We start from the raw sequence: 17028 nt of genomic DNA, 5'->3' as shown, positions 1-17028 counted from the left end.
ATCATTACTATGTTTGAGCCCATTGTTGCAGCCACTATGTCTGTCAATCCATCTGTTGAGTGTCTTCCTCTTTTCTGTTCATCATTCATTTTACTAAATGTGATGTCCTTCTCCAGGAACTGGTTCCTCTTGGTAACATGTCCAAAGTACATGAAAAGAAGTTTTGCCACTCTTGCTTCTAAGGAGCATTCTGGCTGCACTTCTTCTAAGACAGACTTATTTATTCAGGCAGTCCATTGTGGCAGTCACTCTATTCTTTGCCAACACTATAATTCAAAGGCATCAATTTTTCTTCAGTCTTCCTTATTAATTATCCAATTTTCACATGCATTGAAGATACCACGGCTTGGGTCAGGCACACCTTAGTCCTCAAAGTGGCATCTTTGCTTTTTAATATTTTAAAGAGATCTTTTGTAGCAAATTTTCTCAGTGCAATATGTAATTTGATTTCTTGATTGTTGCTTCCATGGGCATTGATTATGGATCCAAATAGCATTAAATCCTTGACAACTTCAATCTTTTCTCCATTCATCATGATGTTGCTTATTGGTCCAGTTGTAAGGATTTTTGTTTTCTTTATGTTGAGGTGTAATCCATACAGATGGCTATAGTCTTTGATCTTCATCTGTAAGCACTTCAGGTCCTTTGCACTTTCAGCACGCAATGTTGTGTTATTTGCATATCTCAGTTGTTAAGGAGGCTTTCTCTAATTCTGATGCCATATGCTTCTTCATATAGTCCAGCTTCTCGGATGATTTGCTTAGCATACAGATTGAATATGTATGGTAAAATGATATAACCCTGATATAAACCTTTCTTGATTTTAAACCTTGGAGTATTGCTTTGTTCTGTTTGAACAACTACCTCTTGGTCTCTATGAGCACAATTAAGTGTTCCAGAATTCCCATTCTTTGCAATGTTACCCTTAATTTGTTATGATTCACACAGTTGGATGTCATTGCATAGTCAAGAGGTAAACTATTTTTTTCCCCTGGGATTCTCTGCTTTCAGTCAAGATCCATCTGAAGTCAGCAACAATGTCCTTCTGTTTCATGTCCTCTTCAAAATCTGACTTGAATTTCTGACAGTTCCTTGTTGATATACTTCTGTAATCATTTTTGAGTTATATTCAGCACAATTTTACTTGCTTGTGATATTAATGATATTGCTTGAAAATTTCCACATTCTGTTGGCTAGTCATGGAACTCTTCCAGTTGGTTGGCCAAGTGGCTGTCTTCTAAATTTCTCCACATAGATGTGTGAGGGTTTCCTGTGTTGCATTTTTTTTTTTGTTGATGCTTCTCAGTTGGTATTGTGTCAGTTCCTGGAGCCAGCTTTTTTTGTGAATGCCTTCAGTATAGCTTGGACTTCTTCCTTCAGTACCAGTGGCTCTTGATCATATGTTACCTCCCGAAATGGTTGAACATTGACCAATTCTTTTTGGTACAGTTGTGAGAATTTTGGTACAAAGACTCTGTGTATTTCTTCCATCTTCTTTTGAAGTTGCCTACATTGTTCAATATTTTGCCCCTAAACCAAAACTGCAATGTTGAAACTTGAGGCTTGAATGTTTTCTTCACATTTTGTGTAATCAGTCTTTTTTATTTCCTCATGCGAGTGGGTGAGAAGTGGTATTTCTTTGTGGCTTTAGTTTGCATTTTCTTAATGTCTAGTGATACCAGGTCCTCTCAGGTGAGTATTGGCCATTTTTACAAGTTCTTTAGTGATTTGCTTATACATATCTTTTCCTATTTATCTGTTGTTTACTTTTTGAATTGTAGTTCTTTGTGTAGTCTGGATGCAAAATTGTTTGCCAGGTATATACATTTTGAATATTTTTCCTAGTCTATGACTTACCTAGTTTCTCATTAGTGTCTTTTAATGAATTCAATAGGATTTTAAAAGCCTAGCTTCTCTCTTAGTGTATGTTTAAATAATGGATTCCTCTTGACTTAACTGAGGAAAAATTTCCAAGTGTACAGACAAAAATTACAAGGCAAACTTTCACCCTTCTGGTATTTAAGGTTGCTTGTTATAGTTGAAAGACTCTCTATGCCTCCTGGAAAATCAATTAAACAGTAGCATTGTTGATTGTTTTTCTTGGGTTCATAAGGCTGTGATCATATGCTTCATATACTTTCAATTTGTGCATACCTGGGTCTCTGTCAGGAGCTAGTCTGGCTAAACAGAAAGTGCCCTGGGTGATGTTTTCAAAGTATTTGAATTTCACATGCCATGACTTCTTTTGAAAGGGTTGCTTTAAGTAGTGGAGAATAAAGAGTTACAGTGTCTCATTGAAGAAGTTCTGTCTTTTTGAAATTATCCTGTCTTAAAACTGCAAAACTTTTACAAAAAAATGAGGGCTGTTGTAAGAATTAAGCTCCAAGGACCTGGGAAGGCTGGGAGATGGGAACTTTGCAAATCACAGCAAAACGCACTTGTTGGCACTCATCTTCACTTCACATCACTGCCAGTGTGCAGTTCCAGCCTCAACTGGCTACTTGGCAAGAGACCGTCTTGTGTGTACCCGAACAGCCCCTCCCCCAGTCTCCCAAATTGGTCATTCCAAAACTTTATGTCTTGCCTCATCCCAATCCTAACCCCTTCTTCTTAAGAAAAAGAGAATGATGTTATCAGTTGGTGATTTAGTGCTTCCTAAATGTCAGGCATTTAGCAAAAAGCATGGCCCCTGTCCACAAGGCTGAAGGATCTGACATGAAGCAACATGACTTTCATCATTATGATCCTCAGAATGAGACACACATACAACCTAATTGCAGGGATACTGGCCTGTGAATGTGAGGCTCTGCTCCAAGCACACTCGATGTGGGAGAAATAGACCAGAATGTGTACTTCCTTTGGACAGCTGGTTCCCGCAGAAGCTGAAGGGCAACACTTTCCCGCACCCACTGAGAGGCTTCATCATGCATAACATGTATTGGACCCTTCTTGTGTATCATCTCCCTTTCTGTTACCCTGCCCACCTCTAATTCTAGCTACTGCTGAGCCTGCCAGTTCTTCACAGTCTTTAAATAACTCTGTGTGGTTGCAATTTGATGGCCCTTCCCCTGATATCTTGCTTCTAGCTCCAGGGATTACTGATGCTTTGGTGTGGGACATGCACTCTCGAGACCTATGCGTATGCCACCTGACTTAACATCTGTGGGTCTATCTTTGACCAGTGGGAATGAAAGTCAGTAGATAAGTGCTTCTATTTTTCTCTGGTTGGAAAGTTTCAAGATATATTCTATGAGGTTCCTCTGAAAGTCTGTGTGACCCAGTACCAGTGGCCAACTTGTTAAAAATCATTATATTAGCTAACCTTCCTTCTTTGTCTCCTTTCTTTCTTGCTTTTATCCCCTGGGATCTCTTCCCAAATAAACTGCTTGCATATAAGACTTTGTCCAGTACTCTGATTCAGGAAATTCAGGCTAACATACTAAGGGGAGAGGAGTGAGTCTGAGAGTAAAGAGAGGCCACCAGGTGTTATGCTGATGGATGTCCTACCAATGGAAATCAGGAATGGAGCACAAGTCTTTCCTCTTTAATAGGGAAGATATTAAATCTAGACCAACCATGTAAAGAGTTCTTTAATCAGCCTTATTCTCAGACAGAAAGAAATCTAAGACTTCAATTCTTTTCTTATTGGCTTTCAAGGGAGATGGAAACAAGGTGAATAAGTGGCTGATCAGCTCTAATGGTAGGTTGGAGACTTCCACATCTCCAGCTGGACTTGGCTTACTTCAGAAAACTTACTTGCCCTGTGCAGAGAAAGGCTGGAAATATGTAGAATCCATTTCAGTTCTGTGTGCTTGGTTGTGTGAAACCCTTTTTAGGAAAGTTTTGTGAGGCCAGTGGTCTTTCAACTTAACTTTTCAGTTCCAGTGTCTTGTAGGATGGTTTCATTTTGATTAGAAGAGAATGTATTGCACGCTGAGGATGAAGAGAAAATCACGGTCCAGAAAGGACTTTCTCACATCAGGAGAGCAGTGCAGTTGCCATTATGGTCCCAGGTGGGACAGTGGTATCCCCCTGGGAACACTGGGCTGTCATTTGTATGGACAAGACTGGCCTGTGGCAAGCTGGCCTAGCTTCCGACAGCTAACTCCAGTACTGCATACTCACATGGTTTTGTCTCAGCCCTCACCCCTCCACTTGATCTGTATTCTTTCTTCCACACTCCTGAGTCATCCTCCAGTCTCTGAATTCACTAGGTAGGCGTGGCCTGTTGCTGCTACCAAGCTTTTAAACTGAAACCACAGAATATCTGCTTGAGGCTCCTCTCACGTTCTTTTTCTGGGATGGGATTTACCTGCTGGCAGATTACTACAGCTCCGCAAGCTCCATATGGGAGAGCCCAGGGAGACTCAGGGGTGACTATGACTCAGGGCAGGAAGTGTCCATTTCAGCTGGAATTCTTGCTGCTGAGTGGCGTGGTGCCATCCATTGGCACAGGCAATCCCTGGAATTTTGAACAGGACACTGCCAACCTGGTGCGCTCCTACTGCTCTCTTCTGATTCTTGCTTCCTTGAATGGAGGTTAGGTTTGCAAATCTTTCCACCTGAGCCGGGCAGGTGGATGTTCAGAGCTGGGTGCTTCTACAGAAAGCATCAATGATCCCAAGAGTTTGGGTTTAAAGCAGCTCTGGGGTGACCTTTCCAGGAACGTCCTCCTCAGGGCTGTCCTTGCCATCCAGCAGATGGCGAGCTGATTCACCAAGGACACAGTGGAAAGGGAGGGGCAAAAAGCGAAGGCTTTATATTTCCTCTTGAGGATCGAGGCTTCAATATCACTGCCCAACTGTCCACTTCACCACCAGGAAGCAAAGAGGTAAAGAGAAATGTTTCTGTGCTGGAAGCTTTATTATCTCAGCTGTGCTTGATGTCAAAGGGAGCTGAAAAGAGCATGGGCTTGTGTTTAACCAAAGGAAGAATCTGCCTGTGATGTAACTGAGTGTGGCTTGTTCTGATGCCTGATGAATGCATTAGCATGTCTGTATGTCAGGAATAGCATGCATATTAAAATACTTGATTTCAAATCTCAGCTTTGTTTAGCAAAGCAGAACCCTGTTGATGCTGTTTGGTGGCTCACCAATAATCCTTATTCCTATAGAACTAGTCACACAAGGCCGTGGCATCTGAGCTATGAAGCAGTTCTTTGTACCACAGAAGGACTGCCCTTCTTAATCACTTTATGTGCTCGGAAGAATTCCTTATTTTCCTGGGTCTCAGCTTCCTCTTTTGGCTTTAAAATTAGTCTTTAACATCACATATGTGTTCCGTACATGAGTTCATGTTTGTGCTATGGGGTGAGCATTCTGAATTTCTTCAGAAATGAGCATATGTGGAATTTTAAAAGTTCGAAAGGCAGAGAATGAGAGTAAAAGGGTAACTCTGATCTAGGGGAAGGGGAGTCAGCACAGGGAGCCCTGGTAAATCTTGACGGAGGAGTCTTGGGAAATGGTTAAGAGTATCCCAGACTGTGTTCTAGTGGTAAGGATTTGGCGTCTTAACTACCCTTCAAGATGTATTTCCACAAGAAAGACAGATCCAGGTCTCTGTATCCTGGTAGTTGTTTAGTATCACCTCCCTCGGCTGAAACATATCCCCCTCCTTCTCCACTTCCTCTCTGCTGGAAATCCCCTTTGTAGCTTAGAAGAACTACAGTCTTGAACATCTTTCTTCTCCCTCTCTTCCATGACAATCTCCAGGAGACATAGTTCTCATTCTTGGAAGATCTAAAAGCAGGCATACAGAGTTTACTTTGGGGAAGTTTCTGCAATTATTTCCACTTTGGGAGCTTACTCGAAGCTCTTCTACTTCCAGGACACGTCCAGCTTCCCTTACACACTGGGTGGAGCCTTCTCTGAGGTCCAGGTGTCTCTGATAGGATTTGGTGTGCCTTGGGACTTCCTCTTCCCAGAGACTGACTGGCTAATAAGAACTAGACTAGACATTATCAAGTATTTAGAATTTTTGATTTATCTAATAAATATTAATTGCTGACTTTGCACAAGATGATGATAATTTCAGAATTAAATTTTCTCTGCCCACAAGGAATGTTTAATCTAGTGAGGAAGACTAATGCATTCAATGAACTAAAATAGGCACATTCCTCCACACAAATGTATATACATGTAAACACGCTTACCTATATACAGAGGGAATTGTCAGTAAAGATTACTGCACAAAATCAGTGTTAACATGGGTGTTCTCTTGTGAAAGAACTATGCTAATAGCTGGATGGCAGAATTTTGGATAATGAATGGGGAAAGTAGAGACTTCCAGTGCTACATAAAGGAGAGTTAAAATTCTGTCTTGCAAATGAACATGCCAAGTATCAAAGTTCATGAATTAATTTACACACTCCCAATAACTTTGGGGAAAAAAAACATGGACTTAAAATATTTCTCCTTGACCTTGTGAACTAAATGATTGAAGAGCTATAAAAGCAAACTGTGAAGCGAGGCAACTAATACCATATGTGTTAATGATCAATGATCAAATTAGCCCTATTAATGCTTTATATATTGGATGAAATTTCTTATTTTTTTCTGGTAAGATACTAACCTTATAAAATACGGATGATAATGACCATAATGCAATAAAGTAAAATTGTTTTACCTCAAGTAAAAACAAAATCCTTTCTCTCATGGGGTTGCATTTTATTTGAGAGGAGGACTAGGCAAAACGTGTCTGTACAGTATGTCAGGTGATATTTGGATGATACGTGCTAGGGAAAATTGTCCAAGTAATGGGATGGCTGGTGCCTGGAAGGATGAGAGCTGATATTGCAAATAGAAAGGTCAAGGAAAGCCTTATTGATGAGCTGTTATTTGGACAGAGAGAATGGACTGCTTGAGTGATCCATTTGAATGTCTTTGGGAAGAACATCCCAGAAGAAGGACTAATAAGAGAGGAGACCCTGAGGTGGAATGTGCTTGGCATGCGAGGGAACACAAGGAGGTGGTGTGATGAGAGTCATAGGAGATGAGATCTGAGAAGTAATGGGGCTAAATGATGAAGGGGTTTTTGGTCATGGTAACCACCATGGCTTTTCCTCTGAGAGAGAGGGAAGCCACTGGAGTTTCTGAACATATGAGTATGTAAATGACCGATATGTAAAAAATATCTCTCTGGCTTCTCTGTGGAAAGTATAATGGAGGAGGGCTCTGGCGGTGTAGTGCCTAAGGCATTTGACTGCTAACCAGAAGGCTGGCAGTTCAAACTCACCAGCCACTCCCCAGAAGGAAGATTAGGCAATCTATGTCCATGGAGATACTGCCTCGGAAACCAAGGAGGGGTCGCTGTGAGTCGGATCCAACTTGATGGCAGTGAGTTTGGTTTTTTCAGTTAAGGATTGGAGGAGGAAGAGGAGCTAGAAGACCATTTTAATAATCCAAGAGAAGGATGGTCATAGCTCTGACCATGGTGGTCAATGGAGGGGTGAGAAAGGGAAGGACTGTGAATAGTTTTGAAGATTAGAGAAAACAAGATTTTGTGGATAGATTGAATGTGATGTGAATGAGACAGTATTTAAGAAACATCCCGAACAAATGGAAAAAGAGAATTGCCATTTACAGAGGCAAGGAAGGCTGCGGGAGGAGCAGCCTGGAGAGAGGTTAGGAAAACAAGAGCTTGTTTTGGACATGTTAAGTTTGAGATGCACATTAGACATTCATGTAGAGATGAGCTGGACATGTGAATCTGGAATACAGAGGTGATGCAAATTCAGGAACTGGTAGCATATCAGTGACACTTTAAAGCACAGATTTGAATGAGATCCCCTGGGTATGATATAAACAGAGAAGAGGCCCAAAGTCTGAATCTTGATGTATTTTTATATATAACAAAAGCAGCTGCCACCAAGTCAGTTCTGAGTCATGGTGACTCCATGGGTGTCAGAGTTAACTGTGCTCTGCAAGTGACCAATTTTTCAGAAGTAGGACACCAGGCTTTTCTTCCAAAGCACCTTCGGATGGACTGGACCCTCTAGCCTTTCAGTTAGCAGCTTAGTACACTAACTATTTGCACTATTCAGGGACTCTATTATGACGCATAGGGGTTGAGAATGTGAGAAAGATCCTGCAGAAGAGACAGAAGGAAGGAGGGATCAATGAGGGAAAAGATGAACCAAGAGAGAACAGGAACCTGGGAATTAAGGAAGAAAGTGTTGTATGGCAGTGGAGGTCCTTGAAGAATAAAAGCTCCCTGAGGGCTGGACCTACGCTTGATTATTTTATATCTATATCTATAGCACCTACCAGTGAGTGGTGCTCGATAAATGCTTGTGGGACTACATAGAATAAACTCTTCCTTCCTGACATGCTATTGACCTAAATTGACTCATATTCCAACATCTCTTCTTCCCTGGGGTTTTCTATTCCATTTCTCCACTTTCACTGACATCATCACTGGGGCCCAGGGTTGATGGTGTTGGTCATCTTGTTATGTAGGATCTTTTCATTTTGTTAGCTGCCATCAAATAGGCCCCCAACTCATGGCATTCACATGTGCAATGGAATGAAACATAGGCTAGCCTTGTGCCATCCTCATGATTGGTTGTGGGTATGGTTTTAATTGGCTTAGTTTTAGAAGTGTATGGCCAAATCTTTCTTCCTAGTTTGTCTTAGCCTAGAAGTCCTACTGAAACCTGTTCAGCTGACTGTCTGTCACACACTTGGCCTACACAATGGGTTTCTTCAGCACAGCAAATGTTGAATTTTGCCTCCATGTATTCCTTTGGGAGACAGGTGGTGGCTGCACATAGGGTGCATTGACCAGGAATCAAACCCAGGCCTCTTGCATGGAAGGTGAGAATTCTACCACGGAACCACCACTGGCCTCATGATAGGTCCTACTTGCTGGCATTTCCTAACTTTCATGGCGGGGTACAGGGAATGAGCTCTCACAAAGGAGATAAAAAGATGCATATTTTTTTTTGCAAATTTTCTTTATTGACCATTGACTTGTTTGTGCAAGAATGATGGAGATGGAGCTATTCCTCTGGGAAGCTAAGAAGGTGAGGCGTCTAGTGGGAAAGTATCTGGTCTGTCTGAGCCTGAGAGTCTCAAGGATTTTTCTACACAGATTCCTGGATGAGGAGTGCCTTGAAGCATGGAAATTAAGAGCACAAAGATCTAATCCTTTCTGCTCTGTTGCTCCAGAACAATTACAGATAATTCTGAAATGTACACAAATAATGGTGAGATAGCTGTGAACTGTTGGTCGAAAGGAATAGTAAGTCTTCTGTTCATTAGATTCTAACTCTCCTGTGAATTCTCCATTCCAACATTCACTCATTGCTCAGCAACTCTGATAAGGGTGAGTGAATTTCCATGAAATGGTGTGTGCTCAGTAAAGAATAACTGAACTCGAGATATTATTTGTACTTCCAAGTGATATTCTGAAACCATTTCCCCTTTTGTTCTCAGTCCTTGGCATACACAATGGGATCCCTCAGCACAGCGAATGTGGAATTTTGCCTTGATGTATTCAAAGAGCTCAACAGTAACAACGTTGGAGATAACATCTTCTTTTCCCCTCTGAGTCTGCTTTATTCCCTAAGTATGATCCTCCTTGGTGCTAGAAGAAACAGTGCACAGCAAATAGAAAAGGTACTGAACGTAGCAAACACGTCCCTATACCCTGGAAATGTTTCATGCATCCACCATGGTCAGTGAAATCACTTGCATCTTTATACCAAGAAAACAGCCAACTTGTGAAGGACAGAATACATTTGAGTAATCAGATTTCTTAAAATGTATAATGGCTTAAATAATGCAATTACATTATTAAATAATGCAATTACATTTATGGTACATAGTACCATAAATCAATCTCTGCAGTTTGCTTTAGGAGTTCTTCCTCTCATGATTTAAACATGACAGGGAACACGTATGTGGCTCTAGTCTTGCCCTCTGTAGTTAACTTTAAGATAAAATGTAATGATTTATGTTTATAGGACACTTGAAAATTTATCAAGTTTTTTTATTTTATAAATACTCATCATTACATTTGAACTTTATAACAACTCTGTGTGGTCAGTGGGGATTGCTAATCCTATTTGGTGAATGGGAAAACAGACTCAGAGAAGAAAGTTTTTAGGTTACAAAGACTAAGGTCCTATGATTTTTTCATTATGTATATTTTTAATTGCTGTAGAAAGTCAAGAAAAATATCGCTAAACAACTCTTAGGGTACTTGCAGATCTTATTACTTTTGACTTTTTTCCCCCTTATTTCATGATTTTCTCGCACTTAAAATAGATATTGTACCAGGAAACCATGTAATGTCTTACATGGCCCCAGAAGGGAACCATCCTAGGTAATGATCTGAGAACAGTTGGAGAGGGACAAAAGGCTAACAGCCCAGTCCCTGGAGCCTGACAGAAAATGGCTTTGGGCAACTTGCTTCATCTCTCTTGACCTTAATTTCCCTAACTATAAAATGGGAGTAATAGTATCTACTCATGAAGTTGTTGGGAGGGTTAAGTAATACAAGACATGTAATGACTTAGTTCAGGACTTGGAACGTGGTATTATTAAATACTAGCTGTTACTAATACCACATTTAATAATACCACATTGTAGCTAGTATTTAAGAGAGATGAAGCAACTTGCCCAAAGTACTAAGGGAGCTCTGGTAGCATAGTGCCTAAGGCACTTGACTGCTAACCAGAAGGCTGGCAGTTCAAACCCACCAGTCAAACCTCGGAAGGAAGATTGGGCAATCTACATCCGTAGTGATACCGCCTCGGAAACCCAAGGAGGGGTGGCTATGAGTCTGGTCCGACTCGATGGCACATAACAACAACAAGCTATTAGTATTGGCCCTTATCTGAAATGGGAAGCAGATACTGTTAATCTTTATAGAATGGACAGTGTTTTGATACCAATTGGTCTCTCTTTCTTTTTCTAGGTGCTTCACTTTAATAATGTTGTAGAATCATTAAAACCAGAGTTTAAGGACTCTTCTAAGGTAGGATAATATTACAACTGTGCTGTCAAATGGTCTTTAACACAAGAGCACTAAGAAAGAATAGTTCAGGGGTTGAGAGGAGTCTCCTGGTTGCCCCGTAAGGAAGCTAGCAATGTCTCCTTTTGTTTTCTCCTTTCATCTTCCTGATAATCACTACAGTGTACAGAGTTTAACATAATGCTAATAATAGCAGTAATAAAGTCTTCCAGGTTTTATTACCTTATTTATTGTCATCCTTCCTCAAACTTTTCTTGTCTTTTATGGACTATGCCCCATACTGAGTCTGTATCTTCATCTATGCACCATTAGATGTTTTCAGTACAGTGAAGCCTGAGAAGGGATTCTGATCTTTCCCAGACAATTATAGACCCAGAAGACAAGGCCTGATGTTCCTAACCCACACTATCTGTCCTTATTTCTTTCCTGTAGGAGGATTCCTTTTGATATAAAAGTTACATAGAATTCCCACATGACAATAGCTATATGTTGGATTGTGATTGATTTAAAAAAAATCCACAAATGCATATAGATTCACAGAACACTACTTCACAAAACTCAATTTATTATTTGGAGATTAAGGCCTACAGTTTGGGAAGTAATGCTTTAGGGTATATAGGCCTACTCCTACAATGTCGGTGAATTTTCAGCCCTCTTTTGAATTCATCAAAGCTGAACGGGTGGTAGAAATTCTATTATCGAGGGACAGATGGATGTGTAAAGTCAGTTCTGCAAAGTTGTATTAAACTGAAACATAGAAAAGAGTGTGATGGAGAAGAGGAATGATTCTACAGGCACAAAGGCACAAGAAAACTTGGGTTATCACCTTAACTACCCCACTAGGATGTCCTATGTACATATGTTGACTTCTGTGTTTGAGTTAAATTGTTGGGATCAACAAGTGCATGTGTCTTTCACAATAGCTTATGATTCTACACATAGTTTATAACCAAAAGTCACAGTGATGAGACTTGTGCTAGAGGGAGCCTAGAGAAGGAAAATGCTTTGAAACTATTCAACTCTTTGTTTATTAGTATCTGCTGCCCTTTTATCCAGAGGCAAACATCTTGCTCTCTAGATATTGTTTTCACCTTCCTAATCACTCTTCGGGAGCTCTGGTAGCATAGTGGCTGAGGCACTTGACTGCTAACCAGAAGGCTGGTGGTTCAAACCCACCAGCCACTCCTTGGAAGGAAGATGGGGCAATCTACTTCCGTAGTGATACTGCCTCGGAAACCCAAGGAGGGGTGGCTATGAGTCAGGTCCGACTCGACGGCAAATAACAACAACAACAATCACTCTTCAGTGGCAAGAAATCAAGCGATTTAATGCACCATTCTTTGTTTACAGATGCTTCAGTGCAGCCAAGCTGGAAGGATTCATTCAGAGTTGGGAGCCCTATTCTCTCAAATCAACCAGCCAGACTCTAACTCTGCCCTCAGCATTGCCAACAGACTCTATGGGACACAGATGATGCCATTCCATCAGGTAAGCCCATCTGGAATAGAGGCCAGCAGCTTTCTTGGCATCCTCTGACTTTCACGCCATAAAATCAATGAAGAGTAGGAAGAGTCACAGAGAAAGAGTCATCTTTAAGAGAAGGAATTTGAGCTGACTTGGAGTTTCAGTGAAATGATTTTACCAACGCCCATTTAAAGTTATGAAATGTTACATAAAAGTTCACTTTTGCAAAGTCCTCAAAGTTGTCCAAAAACCAAGGTGAGAGATGGAGCACAAATCAAAGCAGGTAAGAATTATCCCTTTAGACCAGAGACAAACAAAGTACACTTCTCTCTTCTTTTCCAAAGGTCCTTAATGGCTGAGTATCAAAGGGTAGTGGAAAGCACACTAGACTGGGAGCCAAGAGACCTGAGTTGTGTTCCAAATTAGACATATGACTTTAGACAAGTAAGTTTCCCTTTCTGCAGAATGAGAAGATTAGGCTAAGTTCCTTCTAGTTCTGAAATTCTAACACTGTGTATGCCATTTCCCAAAAGTATTGTGACATACTATTTTATTGAGTGGAAGCTCTGATGGCATAGTGCCTAAGGCATTTGACTGCTAACCAGGAGGCTGGTGGTTCAAACCCACCAGCCACTCCTCGGAAGGAAGACTGGACAATCTATTCCTGTAAAGAGACTGCCTCAGAAACCCAAGGAGGGGTCCAACTATAAGCCAATTATTATACTTAATTCTTTACAGGTATTATCTCATATAATCCTTACATAGTCCTAAAATACAGTTCCCATTAGTTCTACAGATAGGGAATCGATTCTGAAAAGTCAACTTGACAAAAGTCTAAGAGATAGTTGTGTGGCCAAAGATGGATTTGACCCTAGCCAATTACAGCTTCTCATATTTTTTTTTGTTTTTCTTTTTATTATTTTGGTGAAAACTTAATATTTTCAATGATGGCTCTATTAAATCCCACATCCCAGTGGCAAGAGTCCTACTTAGTCAGTATGTCTCTCTGTACCTCTTCATATATTTGAGTCTAACCAATGAGGGATTTTGAAAAATGTATTTCTTTCTTTTTAATCTTTTAAAAAAGTTTTGTTTATTTTGTTATTGTTGAGAACATACACAACAAAACATACCCCAATTCAGCGGTTTCTACATGTACAATTCACTGACATTGATGACGTTCGAGTTGTGCCAGCTTCCTGTTTTAATTGCTCCATCACCCTGCTGTGATGGAGGTGAGATTGGACTCAGCCTGAATTATGAAGACCATCAGTGTTTGCTCTTTGTAAAGCTTTGCTTTTGCTTTACACTGGATTTAGGCAAAAAAGAACCCAGGTGGGCAAATGGCAAACTGAATAGCAGGTAGCCACTGTCACGCTTGCCATATTTCTAAGTCTCATATCATTCTGTCTGGTTCTTAGTAGGGCACCAGGTCCTGCAGGTCTGTTGAGGTGTCTCCTCTAGGTCTGATCCATGGGATCATGGACAATCCCATTCGGGTCCATGAAGATTTTGTTGTTGCTTTGGCAGCGAGGCAGTAGACAGGTCATGGTTCTATAAGTCAAAGGCCATGGATGCTAACTAATTGGGCTCCAGAATGCAGCATGGCAGGGCTTTAAGGGTGGGAACTTAGTTAAAAGAGAGGGCTACATTCCTCACACTGATGCCATATTTATGTACGTTTTTACTTGGATAGTACATAAGAGATTAACAAAAATTCTTTAAGATGCTTTTTGTTCATACTTTACATGAAGTTGAAGAAATGCTAATTTTCTACATCAGAGAGTAATATTATTATTATTATGACTTTATATATGGTAGCCCATGAGGAGTTTGACATATGACATGTTGTTGTTGTTAGGTGCCGTCGAGTTGTCTCCAACTTATAGTGACCCCATGCACAGCAAAATGAAACACTACCCGGTCCTGTGCCAGCCCCATGATCCTTGCTATACCTGAGCCCATCATTGCAGTCCCTGTGTCTATCCATCTCATGAGAGCCTTCCCCTTCTTCATTGACCCTCCACTTTACCAAGCATGACATCCTCATAGGGGAAGACTCAAATACTTCCAAGCGATTCCTTTGTAGTAGCACTGGCTGTAATTTGGACTCTTCCACTAACTTTCTGCCAGGCCTCAGTCAAGTAAATGGCTTAACCTCTCTGGTTCTCATTTTCCTGTCTGTAATATGAAAGCAATAACTCTGCTTTGTAAAGAAAAGAGTAGGGACATGGTGAAATGGTATATACTTTAGTGCAATTTTTTTTTTTTGTTGGCTTAGAACTTCTTAAAACTAACAAAGCCAACAATATGACAAAAGTAACAACCAAAATTTCTGAACATTCTTCTTGGAAAGCTTTTGCATTTTGCCAAGGTTATTTGTTTTATTAAGAATAAGTATGAATAGATTCTGCTTCTTTCATGAGCTTCTTTTGTCTGTGTGTTATTTTAGAAATATATTGACCTGCAAGTATTTGTTTTCCTTACACAATATTTGTGTCAGGAGCCCTGGTGGTGTAGTGGTTAAGCACTTGGCTGTTAACCTGAAGGTTGATGGTTTGAACCCAACGGCTGCTCTTCAGGGAAAGATACAATAGTCTGTTTCCCTAAAAATTACAGCCTTTGAAACTCTATGGGGCAGTTCTACTCTGCCCTGTGGGGTAGCTATGAGTTCGAATTGACTCAACAGCAATGGGTTTGTTTTGGTGTTGGCTATGTTTGTGTCATTGTGCTATTTTCCTTCTTTTCCAGCAATATTTAATCTGTTCTGAGAAGTTGTATCAAGCCCGTCTTCAAACTGTTGATTTTGAACACTCTCCAGAAGAAACAAGGAAAGCCATTAATGCTTGGGTTGAAAGTAAAACCAATGGTAAGGAGAAGTCACACACCCAAACCCACAGGGTGTCTCCAAACTTGTGCTGGTTGGTTAACACCTTGAGTAAATGCTAACAAGGAAATGGGGTCAAGTCCAGAACATGACATGGACAGACCAACACTTAAAGGAACCAAGGAGTATTTAGGAGTGGTTTAGTTGGGGTAGCATTGAATCTATAGAATATTTGATGAACATAGGTATCTTTATAATATTTATCTTTATACAATCATCCCATGAGTATGAAATTCACCTCTATTTATTTGGTACCTCCTTAATTTCTTTCAATGATATTTTGCATTTCATTATCTTGGAGTCTTGTGTATCTTTGGATAAGTTGTTTCTAAGTATTTGCTGAATTTAAGTTGATATCTAATCAAATTTTATTTGTTGTTGGAATATAAGTATATAATTTAATTTTGTATGTTAACGTTGCTGAGTCATGCAATAATTCTAGTTTTACTTTAGATTATTTTATATTTCTATATCCACAATCATCCTGCTTCCTAATCCTTTTGCCTTTTGTCCCTTGTCTTATGGACTAGAGTCTTCAGGTGGATAGAAGTGGTGTATCGGGATCCTTGTGTTGTGTCTTGCTTCTGAACTTAGTGAGAAGACTTTTAATATTCATCATTAGCTATAATATTTGCCTCAGGTGTTTTTATGACTATACTTTTTCAGCTTAAGGGTCTTTCCTTTTATTTCTAGTTTGCTGAAAGTTTTGACACAAATAACTATCATTTTATTCAAGCTTTTTCTGTATCCAATAGCCTGAGCAGAACTCCTTTTAGGTCCTTTTTGATATTAGGTTTTATCCTCTATTGTTTTTACCCTCTGTAGAATATTTCTTGAAGAAAACAAGTATTTGTCCTGCCATCTTCTGAAATAACTAAACATCCCCTATTCTTTGAATTAAGTTTAATTTGACTAGGACAGGCTCTCCACTCCTTGGAAGGAAGGTTGGGCAATCTACTTCTGTGATGATACAGCCTCAGAAACCCATTGGAGAGGTCGCTATGAGTCGGGTCTGACTCGACAGCACATAACAACAACAACAGCAGGACAGTCTCCATGGCCAGAAGATGGGGCTCTTTGGGCATTTCAAATTTCCAGCTGGATTCTCTGGAGCCATGGTGATTGGATGAACCCCTGAAACTATTGCCCTGAGATAATCTTTAAACCAGAAAAAAAAAAAAAAATCCCCTGAAGTCTTTTTAAAATAAAACAATAGGTTAGCTTAATTAGTAAAAAAAATGTCTGCCTTGAGTACTGTGCTCAAGGGATCAAAATGACAGCAAGAACTCAAATGGTTAGATTGGAATCTTAGTGGGCAGTGAGTTCATGTTCGTGGGGGAGGAACAGCTCAGAAAAGGAGGGTGGGATGGTTGCACAACTTGAAGAATGTCACTCAATTGTACTCATAGAAACTGCTGAATTGGTTGTGTATGTTTTGCTGTGTGTATTCTCAACAACTACAAAATAACAACCACAAAAAGCAATGGCTCCAAATGTCTTGTGACTACTCAACTCTCTGTCATCAGGAAGTTGACATCCAAACAGAGTTACCTTCTTGTTTGTTTTTTTGTACAAGGAAAAATCAAGGACCTTTTTGGAAAGGGCGCAATTGACCCTACTTCTGTAATGGTCTTGGTGAACGCCATATACTTCAAAGGGCAATGGCAACATCGATTTCAGGAAAAAGAAACGACCAAAAA

The 17028-nt window shown here is 40.2% G+C and overlaps 1 protein-coding gene across 1 annotated transcript in view; it reads left to right on the top strand.

The window, feature by feature from the left end:
• Window positions 1-9449: 9449 nt before the first annotated feature.
• SERPINB11 (serpin family B member 11) overlaps window positions 9450-17028 on the top strand; it is a 10734-nt gene continuing 3155 nt past the window's right edge. Inside the window, 5 exon segments of the mRNA XM_007935490.1 lie at window positions 9450-9617; window positions 10921-10980; window positions 12337-12465; window positions 15193-15310; window positions 16905-17026. Coding sequence (XP_007933681.1) covers window positions 9450-9617; window positions 10921-10980; window positions 12337-12465; window positions 15193-15310; window positions 16905-17026 — 597 coding nt within the window.

This window comes from Orycteropus afer, unplaced genomic scaffold, assembly GCF_000298275.1.
Source record: "Orycteropus afer afer isolate SDZICR_OR568_19922 unplaced genomic scaffold, OryAfe1.0 scaffold00029, whole genome shotgun sequence".
In the NCBI taxonomy this organism is placed as follows: Eukaryota; Metazoa; Chordata; class Mammalia; order Tubulidentata; family Orycteropodidae; genus Orycteropus; species Orycteropus afer.
The sequence above is the reverse complement of the archived record's forward strand: the minus strand, read 5'-3'. Positions and strand labels throughout refer to the sequence as shown.